Source organism: Engystomops pustulosus, chromosome 7, assembly GCF_040894005.1.
Source record: "Engystomops pustulosus chromosome 7, aEngPut4.maternal, whole genome shotgun sequence".
NCBI classification, from domain to species: domain Eukaryota; kingdom Metazoa; phylum Chordata; class Amphibia; order Anura; family Leptodactylidae; genus Engystomops; species Engystomops pustulosus.
In genome coordinates, this window is record NC_092417.1 from 30,067,530 (window position 1) to 30,086,355 (window position 18,826).

Here is an 18,826-nt window from a genome sequence, read left to right on the forward strand (position 1 = left end):
AGCCTCTACTGGAGATGAAAGAGTCGGACACCATGTAGTGAAATGGCATTTATTAGGGATATGTTACCATTGTAATAAATAACACTCACATCCACTACTAAACATTTATATATGGTACCAGACAGGACACACAAAACATCTACAAGCTCTGCTATCATGAGGAATCCCAATATTTTTTTTTTTCTTTAGTCATCTTGTAGATTAGTTATAGTTTCCTTTGCAAAATATGTACACAGATTCAAGGGGGGATAATAATGGCTGCAAAAAGGGGTGGCAGCGACAATGCTATGGAAGTGTGATGTACATTTGGGTCCAGTATCACTTAACATAAGCATGTGGGTGGGGTTTCCAAAACTAAAATAGCCAACATGTCTAGCAATTTAGTATAAATTGTGAAGTCACCAGATTCTTAAAGAGGATGTTCACTTTCAGCAGATCATTGATGTTGTGTGTGTAATGAACAGTTATACAATTTTCCAATATACTTTCTGTATCAATCCCTTTTCCCTACTATTTTCTAGATCTCTGCTTGCAGTCACTGAACAGGAACCCTAATTGTTTACTTCCTGTGGATATAAACTGCTCCATTATCATAGTGATGTCACACAGGTGCATGGCCTCGCATAACCAGGGATACAAAAGAGCCGTGCACCTGTGTGGCATCACATGATCAGGGGTATATCGAGCCGTGTACCTGTATGACGTCACATGACCAGGGGCTGATTATCCACAAGAAGTAGAGTTCTAGAAAACGGAGAAATTTATAAAGTATATTGGAAAATTATATAACTTTATTAAAGAGACTATATAAATTTTCTATGAGTGAACAACCCCTTTAAAGGACATCTACCTCCAGGATATAGGACTGTATACAAATGAGCCTGAGGAGCTCCAGGCTTAACACCTATGGAGCCTGGAGACCCTCATTTGCATACAATCCTTCATCCTCCATGTAGATGCCCTTTAAGTATAAAATTTCTTAGTACACACAATCTTCACATCTTTCCATTGTCCACATGGAAGGCATTTCTACCTGTTAAGTGCCTATTTTCCATTAATGCGATGCTATTCTATGGTAACATATATATAGGAACATAAATGCCTTCACTAGAAGCCAAAATACTGCTTTTATTTCTTATAGCCCTTCAAGCAGGATATCTGTCTGACTATTGCTCTAACATTAGCTGCCGCATCGGTATTATTACCATAACCATTATTTAGCTACAAAAAGGAAAGAAAAATGGCAAAAAGATTTGAAACCCGAAAACATCAAAACAGACAATAAAACACTTCCCTTATTTTACAAAACTAGAAGACGACAATTAAGATCAGTCTCTAAAAGTTGTGGCCCCTCATCAGATTCATTAGGGGACAGGGACTCCTCTGCGGGAACCAAGTGTTTTGTCCCTCTTGTTCTTCCGCTCCTTCTCCTGCTGCTTACGCCTGTCCTCTCTGCGGGAAACAAAGAAACATGTAGGGAAGAGACTGGATAACGGAAACATCATATGTAATAGATCAGAGAATTTCTGCGTTTGGCTTGGAGAGCCTCCATTCCTAACTTTTGGTGTAAGCAGCCAAGCCTCCCCACTGTTACATGGGTTATTAATACCATTTCCAAGAGATCATTAGAAGTACCTGGTGGAGAGAGTGGGCTGCTTGTAGGTGGTCTTCAGCATGGACGCCTTGCTCTGTTCTGCCGCTTTGTTTTCTTTTGCATCTCCCCAAGGCTTAAGTTTACCTATAAATAGGATATAAAACACAAATTAAAACGTGGGGAAAACAGGACATTCCACAGTATTCATAGATCACATTTTGTGGAAGCTTCGTGTAGAAATATAGTTTTGGCATCTTTGTGAGAATACAATTCCATTAACAGACTTTCAGCTGTTTTGTATTCGGGACCTATCAGTATTCAGATTCTCAGATGACAGGGGTCATACTGTGGACCACGGAGAGACCAAAGTGCAGAGGATGACTCTGGAGCGTTTTTCTCTGTCTGAACTTGCTAATGGCGATTTGGGACACTAAATCTTGGACCTATGGTTAAGTGCCCCTAAATTGCCCTGTTACAGCTCTTTTGTGAGCGGTATTTAAAAAAGAAACTCCATATACTTCTCTAGAGATGGGTTTGCAGTGCATCAGACCCATCTCTGGTGTCCCCTGCACCTACCCAGTAAATTCAGTGATGCCAAACAGCACGGACACATGTACAGTGGCTGCGCGGTGTACTACACCAGCCTCATTGTATGACTGTGCAGAGCAGGGATCTCCGGACTGCGGTAGGTATACAAGTTTTTTTTTCCCCACAGGGACACTAAACCACTGATACATAAGGACCTATGGGTGGTTTAGTGTCCCAAATCATTCCGACAGATTCCCTTTAAGCTTCTTGAACACCAGACCAGAACCACTGCTCCAACTCCCATTCAAATACATCATCAACTTACAGGTGAAAGACCCCTTTAAATAGCCAATCTATGTTGGGACGTTAAAGAGAACCCGTCATGCAAAATAACCCCCCTAAACTAAATATATTTTCATAAACTGCCATTAGAGAGCATTGCCTCTATCCCTTCAGTGTCCCTCTACATGCCTGTAAACCTAAGCAATGAGGTCCTAAAGCTGTATGCAAATGACCTGTGAAATGTCCAATGAAGCATTAGCATATTCAAGCTGTCCACTCTATTCATGAGAGGGAGGTACAGCCACACCCCCAGTGCATGACTGACAGCCTGTATAATGATGTGAGGCTGTATAATGATGTGCTTCCTGGTGCTGGTGGCCACGCCCCCTGTAGCCTGTGTGTGTGTATAGGAGAGATACAGCAGCTCCAGGCAGCCATGTTACAGCAGAACATGTCAGATTCATGTGTAGCTGATGTCTGTGTCTCTCACCTGTATATTAGGAGGATACATCATGTCAGCTCATGCAGCACACACACTAGCCATGCTTTACTATACATTACACACAGACATGAGCAGGGGGAGGAGAGGGGAGGGGTAACAGGGGTGACATCACTGCCTCTGACCATGTGACCAGCCTCATTTATATGATAAAGAAATGATGATTTTATAATGATTAATGTATGAAATAACTAGATAAAGGCTGGGATGGATCCTTGTGAGCTGCTCCAACAGGTAGTGGTGACAGGACTAGTGACACAGACCTGATGACAGGTGTCCTTTAAATTTGTCTGGTGAGATGGTAAAGTGAAATAAATATTCGATCTGGGCTGTTCACAAACACTTAAACATGTGCACACCAGAGGCTGGAAAGGTCAGGAGGCCGGAGAGCAAGAACAGGCACAATGGTTTTTAGGAACCATTTCCAAAAGTAGCAAGTCACTTGTATAGGAACAGGGAATTATGAAATTCCCTATAAACAGAGCGGCCTTTACTAATACAGCATTTTTTAGGACCAGGTTTCTATTGAGAAGTGAGGGGAAAAAGTCTTGAAGAAAAAAAAAATAATAATAATATTACAAAACATAAAATTCATGGTATTTTATTACGCACCAAAAAAATTATGCCAAAAGGGCTATCGTCAACCAAAATGAATGCCAGTACCTCGATTAGCAGACAGTGTTTTTTTTTTTTTTTAAACCAGATAGTTTTTATTAAGTTTTTACAAGAAAACGACAACTTTTCCCTGTACTTAAAACAAATACCCCCCCCCCTCTCCTCAGCAGAGGTTTAATTTCATTTATTTCACATTTCTCTGCAATTTTTTTTTTTCATTTCTACCAATATGCTAAAGACAACTTACAAAGGTGACAACCAATATACCTGCACTGCACATTGTCACCGCTTCAAAAATAACCACGGCAACCTAGTAGAGAAATTAGGATAATATAAAGGTTTCTTAGTACGTATGATCTAGCGCTTTGAAAGTTCCAGTATAAAATTGTACCTTGGGTGGAGGTGCAGCAGATCAAAAAAAAAAATAAAGACATTGACAGCTGTCCCCCACTTCTTCATCCAGCTAGCTGACACTACTAATGGCAAAGTACAAAGCACAGCTCTATTTAAAAGAATAGTGTCACCAATTTTTGTAAAGGAGGCGACTGCTGGATAGAAATCCCGAACACGATTGGAAAGTGAAAATGTTATTTCGTAGAAGGTACTACCGTATATACTCGAGTATAAGCCGAGACCCCCAATTTTACCACCTAAAACTGGGAAAACCTATTGACTTGAGTAGAAGCCGAGGGTGGGAAATGCATTGATCACAGACGCCAGCCCCGCGCAGTATACCGCCAGCCCCGCGCAGTATACCGCCAGCCCCGCGCAGTATACCGCCAGCCCCGCGCAGTATACCGCCAGCCCCGCGCAGTATACCGCCAGCCCCGCGCAGTATACCGCCAGCCCCGCGCAGTATACCGCCAGCCCCGCGCAGTATACCGCCAGCCCCGCGCAGTATACCGCCAGCCCCGCGCAGTATACCGCCAGCCTGCCCCCTGTAGTATACAGCCAGCCTGCCCCCTGTAGTATACAGCCAGCCTGCACCCTGTAGTATACAGCCAGCCTGCCCCCTGTAGTATACAGCCAGCCTGCCCCCTGTAGTATACAGCCAGCCTGCCCCCTGTAGTATACAGCCAGCCTGCCCCCTGTAGTATACAGCCAGCCTGCCCCCTGCAGTATACAGCCAGCCCAGCCTGCCCCCTGCAGTATACAGCCAGCCCAGCCTGCCCCCTGCAGTATACAGCCAGCCCAGCCTGCCCCCTGCAGTATACAGCCAGCCCAGCCTGCCCCCTGCAGTATACAGCCAGCCCAGCCTGCCCCCTGCAGTATACAGCCAGCCCAGCCTGCCCCCTGCAGTATACAGCCAGCCCAGCCTGCCCCCTGCAGTATACAGCCAGCCCAGCCTGCCCCCTGCAGTATACAGCCAGCCCAGCCTGCCCCCTGCAGTATACAGACAGCCCAGCCTGCCCCCTGCAGTATACAGACAGCCCAGCCTGCCCCCTGCAGTATACAGACAGCTCCCAGTAGTTTACAGCCAACCAAGCCTGCCTCCTGTAGTATACAGCCAGCCCAGCCTGAAAAACTCAGCTTATACACGAGTATATACAGTAACTCCGTAAAAATTGAAAAAAAAAACTTTTATGGAAGCATGTTCAGATACAGTGACATGACTATCCATACTAAGCCACTAACACGTTTCGGGCGAAAAGAAAATCACATGCCCTTAGTCATAGCTAGTCTGTTAGTGCTACCATTACCAATCATTGATTTTTTTTTTTGTTTATATACACACATCAGGGTAGCACTAACGCGTCAGCTGCTTAGTAAGGATAGCCATGTCACTGTATTTAGGCTTCAATAAAGAAAGTTTCTTATATTTTATGGAGCTGGGACTTAAATTCCTTTCAACTTGTCTATGATTGGTAAGTGGGAGGCTCCGGATTACTAGAAAAAGTGAACGCTCGTTGACCCCTGTACAAGTCATTCCAAAACCCTCACCTTTATGCGGCTGGTATCCAAGAGGTCGCGCCAGGCTTGCCTGAAGGTCGAATGCCTTTTTGTTACTTTTCGGAGTGACCATACTTTCAGCAGTAAATTTGAAGGGAGTAGTAGCTACATGGAAAGGAGAAAATCCATGAAGAACATAGATACAGAAATGTCCTTCTTAGATATTTCGGGTGTGTCTCACTTAAAGGAAATCTGCCATCAAAATCCATCATGATAAAGCATTGACATTACTCATAGATCCAGGCACCGTGACTGTGGGAATATTCTTATGTGTTATCCACGTTCTCGGTCCTTCTAAAATCAACTTTTATAATTATTCTAATGACCTTGAAGGATTTTTTTTATTTTGATGGTAGATATCCTTTAAAGAAGCCAGGCACAAGACCGTACACATAACACGAACATACATAAGATTGGCATCAGATACCTGATGAAACATTCATCTCATGAAAACTCTGTGAGGCCTTTATGGTGCTCAGTGGTAAACTCTTCCTTGGGTCACTCTGTTGTGTGTTGGGTACATGAGTAGTAGATTTCCTGGCGGGGGTCTTCACCAGAGAGTACTTGTGTTCATTGTCCCTTGTCGCTCCAGAAAACCTGAATTCGGATTACATGTAGTCAGAACTTATTTTAAAAATTAAGAAATACTTTGATTATTGTAAATCTGTGTAAAATCTTTACGCCTGGGTACACACAAGTAGTAATTGCAGAGGGCTAGCCACGGTGAACTTGGCAAAACTAATAACATTATCAAGGTGTATTTTGATGAAGCAGCTTTAAACAGAATACTCTGGATTCCCTGATACATATTCAGTAACGGGTCTTTTCAATTTGGCCCCAGCCATCAGCCTCCCACAGAATCTCATGGACCGACCAGACTCCTTGTATCATATCACTGTGATGCTTGGAGTCCCTTTCCAGTCAATGAAAACCGGCCAGCACATGGTTTCACAGGTCAACCACAGCCGTGTGAAGGGGCCCTCAGACCAATTACATCTGTGCTGGAGGATAAATTAGGGAAACAAAAAATACTAACGGACATGGGCAAAGTCGCAACAATTTTCTATGTCTCCTACTAGTACAGAGGGGAGGTTTAATTCTAGGAGTAGCTATTATTTTTTATTTCTTATTCATTTTTATTGCATTGCTCATTAGTTGCCAATAGGCCATGATCTACATATATTACTGCTGCGGGGAGACAGATCATACCATGTCTTGTATTACATTTGTTTTAGCCGTCTGCAAACTCATAGCATAAGGCTACATTCACACAAGCATTTTCTCAGCCAGACGAGCGTATGGCGGCGCACTGGAGAGGAGGAAGAAACAGCGACGGACAGCATGGAGTAAGATAGAGCATGCTTTATTTTTCCCAGTGTACAGTGCGGTATGTGCCAACGTACCACCGCCAGGTCACCATATAATGAGAGAGTACTGTATATAAGGCTGCAAATTTGTGGCCAGATATACGTCCCCACGACAGTTGTGTGAATAGGTCCTAAAGGGTGATCTGGTAAAACATTTTGCATGCGTTTCCTAGTCAAGTTTAGGGACTAACCAATATCGTTAACAGAAAAAGGGGAAATTCTGAAAGTCACTAAAGCTTCCCTCAAGAGCCCCTCCAAACAGGAAGAATTGTGGGGCCCGGACAGGAGCTCCATATAATAATGTGACCATATCCATACGTTCTCTCCTTTCCTGCAATCTTGGGTAGACCAGGAAGTTTCATTTTAAAATAATGCTTAGCGTGTCACGTCCTAGGCTCCCTGGGATTGCAGGAAGATACCTTAAAGAGGACCTGTCACCAGATTTTGACCACCCTGTGTAACAATGCCTGCTGATAAATGGTTACAAGTTATCCCTATATGACCTAAAATTAGCTGCCAGTGGCGCCCTGTACCTTAATTACAGACAGTTTTTGATATGCAAATTAGCTTTTGTGACTCATGTCTGGTATGTGTGATTCTTATCTCTGGCAGTAATCCATGCCCCATTATTGTGAATGACAGCTCTGTGTCTCTTCAAATCACTGCTCTGCCTCCTTGTATTGAGGGATTGTCTGCTAATATTCAACTATAGACACATAAACCTCTAACTGTACACCATGTACACATGAGATCACAGCAGCCTCCTTGGAGGATGGAGCGGAGTAGAAGTCCATGGAGGCTCCTGTGACTTAATGTGGTCAGATAAATGCATGGGGTAAAATTTGCTAAAGGACCCAAGATGATGTTACATGAACTGTGACCGGTAAGGAGGCATAAGGCATGGGGAGGAGTAAAAGGAGATTTTTGGGGATGTAAGCAAAACTATTTTTGCCTAAAAGAAGGGTATCAGTTATTTATTAGGGCTCTATAGGATCATTCCTAGTGCAAGGCCCCAAAAGGGTGCTAACCATTAAATGTGCATCTCAGGTATCAGACTCCTATTTACCTGACATTCATCTTAGATGATGACAATGTGGACGGTTTAGCACCAGATTTGTCAACCAGTATGCTCCGCTTTCTGGTAGATCTGGGGTTCGCTGGCGTTTTTGCTGAAAAGAGGTGACCGGTCTGTGGTCCTGGACTTAGTAGAGAGAATCTGTTCTGTAGGGATTTCTAAGATCGGAAATAAAAGGAATACAATTGAACAGGTTGATAAAAGGTGTCATAGTAAATATAAGGACAATCCCAAAATCATGAACTGTTTATAAGTTAAGTGTTGTGACCCTTATGTGGAGATCATCACATACAGAAACAATTGAATTTTGTCCCATAAAAAGAAAAAGTCTTTAACAAAATTATTGGGTAACTCTTTCCCTGCTGGTATATAAACCATATAACACAGTGAACCAATATCATTCCTGTAATGGAGGGTATGCCTCAATATTCATGGCCTCAAGTTCGATCAGTGAGGTCCGACTCCCACTGATCAGAAGAGTGCTTAGTGGCTGCAAAAGGTACTACCTGCGCAATATGTCCTAGGCTATAACCGGCTCGCGCATGAATACATTATTAGCGCACCCTGCTTGTCAGTAGCATCTGGAAACTGCAATTGGCCGCAACACGAGACACACGGAGGAGGCTTATTTAAATGGGCACACCACAAGTGAGTACCTCCGAGTAACGCATGGGGTTCATACCCAGCTTCCCCCCAGCTGGTTTGTTCACAGGCAATATTTGTTGCTTTTCTAGCTTGGGACTGGATCTTGGATCTTGTATTTTTGGGCTCATCTATCTTTTGTGGTACTCATGTCCCTAGCTTCTCTTAATATTCTATTGGTACACATTACTACTGCCATATTGGTCTCTGGCCAGGAGGGGGCGCTGGTGTTCCAGGGCAGCCGACACTATCATATGGGTTGGATATTTTTTGGTGACGTTTGTTCATGTTTTAAAATGTTTTTATAAATTCTTTATATTGTGGTGTAATTAGATTAGATAAAGAATATAGCTCTTTGGTCGGATGGCATGCTTCTTTATTCTTCGTTAAAAAAATCTGACCCTCACTGATCTTTTAATCTTAAAACTCTCTTTAAATTCCCTTTAGTACATTGTGGGGGGCCATCGCCTTGTGTATCAATGTATAGAAAACATGGCATCACTTTACCTTTGTATTGCTGCCGGGGGTCTTCTTCTGATTACAGTTTTGAGTCAGCATCTAGATAACAGAGAAAGAAATAAGATCTTAAGATTATATTCTGTACTGTAAATTGTTAATAAACTATATACAAGAATAGGTCTGAATGGAGCCATTGTCTTGTATGATCCACTGTCAGTTTTTTTTGTAAATTTTAAAAGGTTTTTGCTTTGTGGGTTTTGGCTTTTATAACAAATCCTCTCTAGAATTTCTCGCATAAGTTTTACAAACCTTCACTTCTTGGCTGGAGGTGCTTATTGGATCCACACGCTTCTGCTTCCTCTCCAGGTATTTGTCTATCGATTCCATCTTCTTGAACTGGGCCTCATGAAGTTTCTTGAAATCTAAGAATAGAAATATTTGGTTTAATCTGATAACGTATACTGTAAATCAGGTGATGTAAGGAAACCCTTTATGTGGAGGGTTTGACTTACTGGGAGTTGAGGGTTTTGATCCGGCTTTGGAAATGGCTGCAATCCTCGGGATCTTTCCACTAGATTTTCTAGCAGAAGAGCGTTTACCTTTACCTAAAAAAGTAAAACAGTCTCAATATATATGGTCTTTTCTTGTATCAAATTGTTTGGAGTGTAGCAAAATCAAGTTTTATGGTGGCTTTCTGCTCCTCTGATATTAAAGGGGTTTTAAACTACACTTAAAGGGGCATTTCCATGAAGACAAGGGGGGAGATTTATCATTAGACAGGCTCATTGGGACAGTTCCAAGTCTGTCTTTGGAGCTCCGCTGCTCGTCAGATTCATTAAAGTGGCTTCGGCCCTTTAATAAATGCTCTACATTTGCCTCTTTCAATAAGCCGCAAAAAATATACTCAGGATAACAAAATAACACATTCTCTAATTCACTGTCTCTATCAGTCCTAGCTGTACACAATTTCAGTTGCCCCTAGTAACTTCTGACTTAAGGCTCGGGGAAGCCATCTTGCCTGAAGCTTCACAGAGCTCGTCTTTCTCTCGGCTCCCTTGCATTCCAGGATGGAGCTCACACGGATTCCCACTCACTGACTTCCTGCCAGCGTGTACACAGCCTGAGGAGAACTACAAGCTTCAGGCAGATAAGGGGGAGACACATCATATCTAGTAGTGTGTAGCTGACATGTAGCAAGAGCCAGAGTGTCATTGTGTGTAGTATGCATTTCATTATCTCTCACTCTGATCTGTCTCATCTCTTTTTCTATGTGTCAGATACTAGTGAATGTTCAGAAGCTAAATTAAAGTATATATACATCTGTACCCCGATAATCTAACCACATTTTCAGCTCACAGAATATGATGGATCATGAAGCGTAGAGTCCCCATCCCCACCCTGGAATTTTGCACTGACCATCACTGAGTTCTAGGAGCTAAAACAGAAATAAAACCGTGTACAATTGTAAATTAAAGGGTTAAAAATTATCTTTATTGTGTAAACATCACTAGGAGATTGAGATTTGAGAATTTTCTTTCATGGGCAAAGCCCTTCATCAAAAACAATGCACTTCCCAGATATAATTCGTCTCTGTCAGTCCTGGTGTTTACAATTTGGTTGCCCCCAAATGAATAGCTTCTCTTGTCTGCACCATCCCCCTATATTACAAGACCAACTCAGACAAAGGCACTTCCTGCCGGCAAGCAGCAGTGTACAGAGACTTACTTTACAAGCTACAGACAAGATAAGGTCTATATCCAGGGGGTGAGAAGGCATAGCAGAGCAGACTGTGTGCGTTATAGGCGAGATAGCAAAGCTGAGTGTCATTGTGTGTTATATCCATCTCATAGATCTTATGATCTTTGATATGTCTCATTGCTCTTTTTGTTTGTGTCAGATACTAGTACAATGTTCAAAAAGGTGAATAAATGTGTAGATAAACCCTGTACCCTGACAATCTAAGCACATTGTCAGCTCACTCTATCCTACAGCACAGAGGGATCATGAAGTGTTTTCTTAGAGAGTCCCCGCCCATACTCTGGTATCTTACACTGGCCACCACTGAGTGATAGGAGGTAAAACAGCAATACAACTGAGGAACATAAAGTAAGGGGGTTAAAATGTTATTTATTGTGTAAACCTCACTAGGGGATTAAAATTTGAGAATTTTCTTGGGCAAACCCCTTTAAATGGAAAAATTATGAACATTCTAGGCAGCCGGGTAAAATGATAATGTTTACTTTCCATATAAATGAAGGTGACAATTTTTATTTTTCTGCTATAATGATAGTATTAGCGTCAAATTTATAAAACCCATCTAATGTTATTGTACATACTTCGCCTCCTTGCAGGCTTCTTGGCAGCATCTGCTGTAGTCTCACGGGTCTTATCTTCAGCGCTCTGTTGCGCCTGCAGCTTGATGGTAGAAACGGGAACAGAAGTTTCCTCTACATCATTCCCAGAGTCTTCTCCCTAGAGATAAGTAAAGATCAGCCTCTGACAGCAACATGAAAAGATCTAGCCCTCTAGTATAAGGTGATAAGGGATTGTGTGTGGCACACAGGCCTGCAGCACTACTACATGTCATGTCAGATATAGACGGACTTAAGGCAAGATATCACAAGATGACTCCCATGTCCATAGAACTGAGGGAAGCGCTGAGGGAGCAGGAGGAAGGATAAGGAGGGAGTTGCATTATACCAACAATTTCGACAGCAGGACTTATGGCCGGGATCCTGGCTAAATTTGCTCTTCAAGGCACAGATTGCACAGTACCAAGTACCTGAACGGGTTTTATTTGGTTCTCCTTCTCCGGACTAGAGTCGGCTTGGTTTTCCTTTCTCCCCCGACCACGTCTGTGAGTGACATGACATACAGAGATCTGCTCTTCTTCATCCAGTTTGACTTGCGAGTCATCAGTGAGGGTAGAGTTCCCATCCGAATCCTAGAAATTAAAATGTCATTAACAGATAATAGGACAAGATTCTAAATAACCAATTTGAAAATTATCTCCAACTACACGCCCTGAGTAGAGCACTTTCCAAATCCTCATTGATCGGACACCACTGGCATATAAGGGGTTTTAACTAGTGGATTTTGGAAGTTCCCGTAATACGTATGAGGAAGTCCTGACTGATATTACACAGGAAACAATAGGTTCTCATGCTGGATTAGTTGCTCTACAATTCAGGAATCCGCCAAAAGACAAAAATATGAAACCCAAATGTGACTCACGCTGCTGCTCTCTGTGATGACAGATGGATGGAAGTGCTTCTTCAAAGCCTTGAGTAGTCGGTCAGCCTAGGAGCCAAAATGAACATCAACGGAAACAATGAATTAAAAGAAAAATAAAATTATATATACACTTCAGGAAGAACAACAAAGGCAAACAAACAAAATATAGTGTTCCAGAATTTGGCAGTATATGCATAAAATGCATAAAAACAGCTACACATCCTATAGCCCGAACCCAGATATCTCCTGACGTCTCAGGAGTCCATTGCACCCCAAAAGAATGAAGCGGACGGTCACACATGCGATAACCTGGTAAGGCTCTTTGCTTTCTCAGTGACATAGTGAGAAATAGAGCAGCAGGTTTCATGTGCAACTGTCTGCTCTTTCATTTTGGAGTACAACGGGTCCCTTCAATGAGGTCACCACCAATCAGCTAGTTAGTCTCTATCCTGTGGTTAGGGACTAACGTGTTGTGACTGATGAACTCTAAGCTGGGGTGTGTGTCCCCGGGTTGGTGCTCCCTATGGCACTTCTAGTAAAGCGAATAATTTGTTTATTGATGGGGTTCAGATGATAGGAACCTCAGCCACTAGGAAACAAGGGGTTCATTGTACAGTAGATAAATGGATGATCACACATTGCACAGTGAAAGTATCAGTCCTATAGAGAATAGATGGAGCAGCTGCCCCCGTGTCCTGCTATTCCAATCATTTGCAAGGGACAGGTGGAATCACAGTTTTAGGACCTCTACCGATAGGCGCGACAACCCATAATATATATATATATATATATATATATATATATATATATATATATAACCAAGGCAGTCCCCAGGTTACATACACAATAGGGTCTATAAGTTTGTTCTTAAGTTGAATTTGTATGGAAGTCAAAACTGTAGATTTTATAAATTGTAGATCCAGACAAAAAAAAAATTTTGGCCCTAGTGACAATTGGAGTTTCAAATTTTTTTTGCTGTAATTGGACCAAGGATTATCAATAAAGCTTCATTACAGACACCTTACAGCTGATTATTGCAGTCTGGGACTATAGTAACATCCAGAGAGGTTCACCAGAGGTCACAGAGGGCAGAGAGGTCCGTCTGTAACTAAGGGTCGTCTGTAAGTAGGGTGTCCTTAAACAGGGGACCGCCTGTGTATATACAGTATCTTTTCGTAAAAGTGAGTGAAGTATTTCTGAAGTCTCTGGTTTACAAATATTGATAAATATTGATTCTATAAATATCCTGACACACTGTAACAATAGAGAACAGATACATGAGGTGACTGTAGCCTCTTATACTATACAGATCTACATGTAAACAGCCTCAGGTCCAGGTCTCACCCCCTGATCACATACCCTGGGTATTGCCCATATCGTCCATGCCAGGTTTTCACAGTATCACAGTGACAGCTGTCACATAACGCAGTGACCATGTCAAAACGGAGCCTATCCGTCCTATCGCATCCGTGATCTCACCTTGAGGTTCGCCTTCAGTCCTGCCGCCTTGGCCAGCCTCCTCAGCTCGGGATACTTGTAGGTGTCCAGCTCCTCCAGAGAAGGCGCTTCCATGATTAATCAATGAGATGTAAAAACGAGCGGTCAGAACGGTAACAACGGCGGCGGCGTTTTTTTTTTTCTTTTCTTTTTTTTTTTATTTTGAAATCGCGCGCCGCGTGACGTTACTAACGGCTTTGAATCAAAATTCAGTCGTCCCGCCGCGGGATTGGGCCGGCGCGGTCACGTGGCCCGGAGGGCGCCGATCTCATTGGCTAGTGGGCGTGCGCTCTGCAGACGCTCAATTTTATGAATCGCGTCATAATAATAAAGTATAGAGAGAAGCAGAGGGCGGGGGTGCAGTCAGTGGGAGGAGCCGAGGCAGCGGAAGGGAGTGTCATAATATGTAGTCCCTAAAAGCTGTAAAGGGAGTATATAAAATTACGTCAATTGCGAAGACAGTTACAAGTATCGTTTCAAGAATTGGTAGTACATAAACAATAGGCAGTACACATTATATATATACATACTACAGGCCACTGTGGGGGGAGATTTATCATAAGGTAAAACTGTGTCTCAGAAGTGTCAGAGAGCAGAACTGTTCTAGTTGCCCACGTAAACCAATCAGAGCTCAGCTTTCAGTTTAAAATTAGCTGTGGGAAATTGAAAGCTGAGCTCTGATTGGTTTCCATGGACAACAGGACAGTTTTACTTCAGAAACATCTGATAAATCTCCCCCAGTTTTAAAGGGGACCTACCACCACGAATCTACCTATAAAGGTAGATCGGGTGGTAGGTGGATCAATGGGACGTGAGGATAGCCCTTTTAAGGGCTAATCCTCACGTCCCCGCACTGTTTTGTGAACTTATATTAAAGGTTTATGCTAATTTTTGTTATACAGCTACTGGGGCGTGAAGAAGCCGCAGCTGTGGCTACACGGCGCGGCTACTCCACGCCCCAGTATCCACTTTACCCCTCCTACCCACGATCTTCGGCGCGCAGCTCCTTGCAGCTGCGCGCCCTCGTCCGGCGATCCTGCCGTCTGCACAGGCGCAAAACAGCAGGCCCGCCTGCTGTGCGGTCACTGCTCCGAAACAGGCGCGGGCCTGCTTTCTGCGCCTGTGCAGACGGCAGGATCGCCGGACGAGGGCGCGCAGCTGCAAGGAGCTGCGTGCCGAAGATTGTGGGTAGGAGGGGTTAAGTGGCTACTGGGGCGTGGAGTAGCCGCGCCGTGTAGCCACAGCTGCGGCTACTCCACGCCCCAGTAGCCGCATAACAAAATTAGCATAAACCTTTAATATAAGTTCACAAAACAGTGCAGGGACGTGAGGATTAGCCCTTAAAAGGGCTATCCTCACGTCCTATTGATCCACCTACCACCCGATCTACCTTTATGGGTAGATTCGTGGTGGTAGGTCCCCTTTAATGATGGGAAATACGGCTCTTCTTAGTGAGCTGGCTCATTATGCTCCGCTCATTAGGCTTGGAGTCATTAGCGTTTTTGCGTTTTTCACGCGCGTGTTGTTCCCGTTTTTTTGCGTTTTCAGTGCGTTTTTCATGCACGTTTTTTAAGTCAATGGGCCTTTTTCAAAGGGACCATGGTTCGGGAATAAAATGTTTTATTTAATTGAAAAAGAATGTCTTCAGATAAGTTAGCAAATGTATACTAACATCTGCAATCTATTCTTCACTGTTCCGCGCGCGTATATATTCTCCCGACAATATGCAGATGTGAAGAACAGTGAAGAATAGAATAAAAACAGTGAACACAGGATCATTTAAGTGAAAAACACATTAAAGAACACAGTGCAGAATAGATTACAGATGTTCGGCACATCTGCTTACTTGTCGGGAGATACGCGCGGTATGGTGCGAACAAAATAGCATGGGAAGAACACTATATATGTGTGTAAAGAACACATTGCAGATGTTTCCATACATCTGCAATGTCTTCTTCACACATATATATTGTTCTTCACATGCTATTGTTCTTCACATGCGTCAAAGCAAACGCAAGCACGCGCGTGAAAAACAACGCAAATGAGGAAAGACCCATTGGAAACAATGGGACAGAGTGCAATGCAAGTTGTGCGCGTCAAAAGCACACGCAGAACTCGCGCGTGAAAAACGCTAGTGTGGAAGGGGCCTAAGTGTGTTGTCCATGACAGGCAGAAGTAATCAATCACTGCACCATCCCCCAGTCATTCAGCTTAAGTTGATTAGTCCTTTCTGGACACTTCAGGAAGCTCCATGCCATGCGTTTATGAACTGCAGTCACCTGCACCCAGATTTCCCAAGGTCCTGAATGTCATAATTGCTTTTTGAACAAAACAACAACAAATATGTTTCTGCATCAGCATTCTCAAGGTATGTTTGGTTTACAAGTCCATCAGGAAAGAACTGTGATCTAGGACTACAGGTTATCTACAATATCCAGAGGGGGTATGAGGTAGTATGAGCATACCCACACAAGCATGGCCAGAACATTCAAACTGAATGCAGGGGTTGCTCTTGGTTGGATTTATAGGGGACGTGTCAGGGCAATTTGGGACAACCAAATACAGGATTGTATGGACATGTGGTTTAGAGTCCCAAATTGACACATCTAATCAAGATAGATGCATGTATACAAGACACCACAACAGAGATGTGGATGAAAGTCCATATATGCATGGCATTGTTTATTTTCATGTAGATGTACAGTATTTTGTGGGGTTAACGTTCTCTATCGTGATGTTTTATATATGCACATCTTCAATCTTGATTAGATGTGTTAATGAACTCATGGGTATAGTTGTTCTATTGTTGAACATACTGTACTTTGTTTGGTGTATTTTTAATTGTTACCCACTCATATGACCCCAGGGTGGCAGATCCATAGGTCAGATGAACACTATGTATGTGGTAACTGCCCCAAGATGTAATAGGGGGATTGCTTTTAAAGGGAACCTGTCATCAGGGGCCCTTTTCTGGTTCCCCCATATCCCCATAGAGAATATTATACACATTGCTAAAGATATAGAGAACTGTATTTAAAAAAAAAAAAAAAAAAAGATAAGTTAATTGAAAGTTTACCTTTCTTTACGCAGAGCTGTGTCCCTTGTCCCCTGGGAGTGGCCAGTGAGTAGTGGGGCAGATCTATATGAATGACGTCCTGAGAGTAGGGGGTAGTGATTTGCGGGACATGGGAGATTTTTTTTCTTTATTTGAAATCGATGCATGACGGAGCAGTTTACCGAGGGTGGGAAACCGATCCTCACTGGCCCCTCCCATGGGACTAGGGGCACAGCTCTGCATACAGAAAGGGCATGGGGGAGCCAGAAAAAGGGCTCCTGATGACAGTTTTGCTTTATTAAAAAAAAAAAATTTTACACGTCGCTGGTGGATCATGATCAACCCCTTAACCCCACCCCTGTTTCCCACATTAATGAGCAGGCCATTTTTTTCTTTCATTAATGCCTTCTGTAAGATATACTTTTTTTTTTTTTTTTAATTTATGTTACTGTAGCAGTATGGGGTCTTGTTTTTCAGGGGATTAAAAGTAGTTTCTAATAGCACTATTTTTCATATGTCTTACTGACAAACATTTAGTAACCCTTTCTGTGTAGCATATTAAAAAAAAAATGCAAATCTTATAACTATTTTCACCTAAATGCCATAACTTTTGAAATTTTCGGTCAATTTGACTGTGTGAGGACTTACTTTTTGAAACATGATCTGTAGATTTTATGTGTTACATTTCTTTGTAAATAAAATGTGTTTATTTATATTATTTATTTGTAAATTTGTACACACGTAACACACTGATGATGACAATTTAATGAAAATGATTTCTTTAGTTAATTCCACATGGAGAATGGAAAAATGTCTTGGGGAACAAGGTATTATAAAGAGTAATGATCTTGATTAATTGTGGAAATCATGGCCAGGCTATGATAGGAATACTGTATAAAATCTCTTTCATATGTGATGTTGACACCAGAGAGCTACCGTATATACCGGCGTATAAGACGACTTTTGAAGACAGAAAAATCTTCTGTCTTCTCTGGGGTCGTCTTATACGCCGGTAATCGTCTTATACGCCGGTAATGACGGCGTATAAGACGATCGTGGTCGGATCCCGCTGCATGGAGAGGGCTCAGTCAGCAGCGGCGCGTCATACTAGGCGCCTGCCGTGGAAGATCAATGGCGGTGCGGAACACTGAAGACGAGCCGCGCGAACATCGGGGCCACCGGAGGGTGAGTATATAAGTTTATTTATTTTTTAATGCTGTGCTGTATACTACTGGGGGCAGTGCTGTATACTACTGGGGGCAGTGCTGTATACTACTGGGGGCTGTGCTGTATACCACTGGGGGCTGTGCTGTATACCACTGGGGGCTGTGCTGTATACCACTGGGGGCAGTGCTGTATACCACTGGGGGCTGTGCTGTATACCACTGGGGGCTGTGCTGCATACTACTGGGGGCAGTGCTGCATACTACTGGGGGCAGTGCTGCATACTACTGGGGGCTGTGCTGCATACTACTGGGGGCAGTGCTGCATACTACTGGCGGCAGTGCTGCATACTACTGGCGGCAGTGCTGCATACTACTGGGGGCTGTGCTGCATACTACTGGGGGCTGTGCTGCATACTACTGGCGGCAGTGCTGCATACTACTGGCGGCAGTGCTGCATACTACTGGGGTCTGTGCTGCATACTACTGGGGGCTGTGCTGCATACTACTGGGGGCAGTGCTGTATACTACTGGGGGCTGTGCTGTATACTACTGGGGGCAGTGCTGTATACTACTGGGGGCAGTGCTGTATACTACTGGGGGCAGGCTGTATACTACTGGGGGCAGTGCTGTATACTACTGGGGGCAGTCCTGTATACTACTGGGGGCTGTGCTGTATACTACTGGGGGCTGTGCTGTAATGGTAATGTTGTTGTTGTATGCCTTATGTTTATGAGCGACAGTTTTCCTGCTATATACCTGCATGTCATAAGAATTTACATTAAAAAAAGGACCATGTTAAATTCAAATTTTACCGGTGTTTTGTATGCATTGGAAAAGGGGTAGTCTTATACGGCGAATATATC

At 43.2% G+C, this 18,826-nt stretch overlaps 1 protein-coding gene across 1 annotated transcript; it reads right to left on the reverse strand.

Moving 5' to 3' along the window:
- Positions 1 to 35: 35 nt before the first annotated feature.
- On the reverse strand, positions 36 to 13,925 carry NUSAP1 (nucleolar and spindle associated protein 1). Its single transcript, XM_072115271.1, has 12 exons — positions 13,725 to 13,925; positions 12,246 to 12,311; positions 11,794 to 11,955; positions 11,348 to 11,483; positions 9,524 to 9,616; positions 9,321 to 9,433; positions 9,060 to 9,110; positions 7,902 to 8,068; positions 5,896 to 6,065; positions 5,460 to 5,573; positions 1,636 to 1,738; positions 36 to 1,452 (listed from the first exon to the last, which is right to left on the reverse strand). The coding sequence occupies exons 1-12, from the start codon at positions 13,815 to 13,817 to the stop codon at positions 1,365 to 1,367; spliced, it is 1,356 nt and encodes a 451-aa protein (XP_071971372.1). The 5' UTR covers positions 13,818 to 13,925; the 3' UTR covers positions 36 to 1,364.
- Positions 13,926 to 18,826: the final 4,901 nt, after the last annotated feature.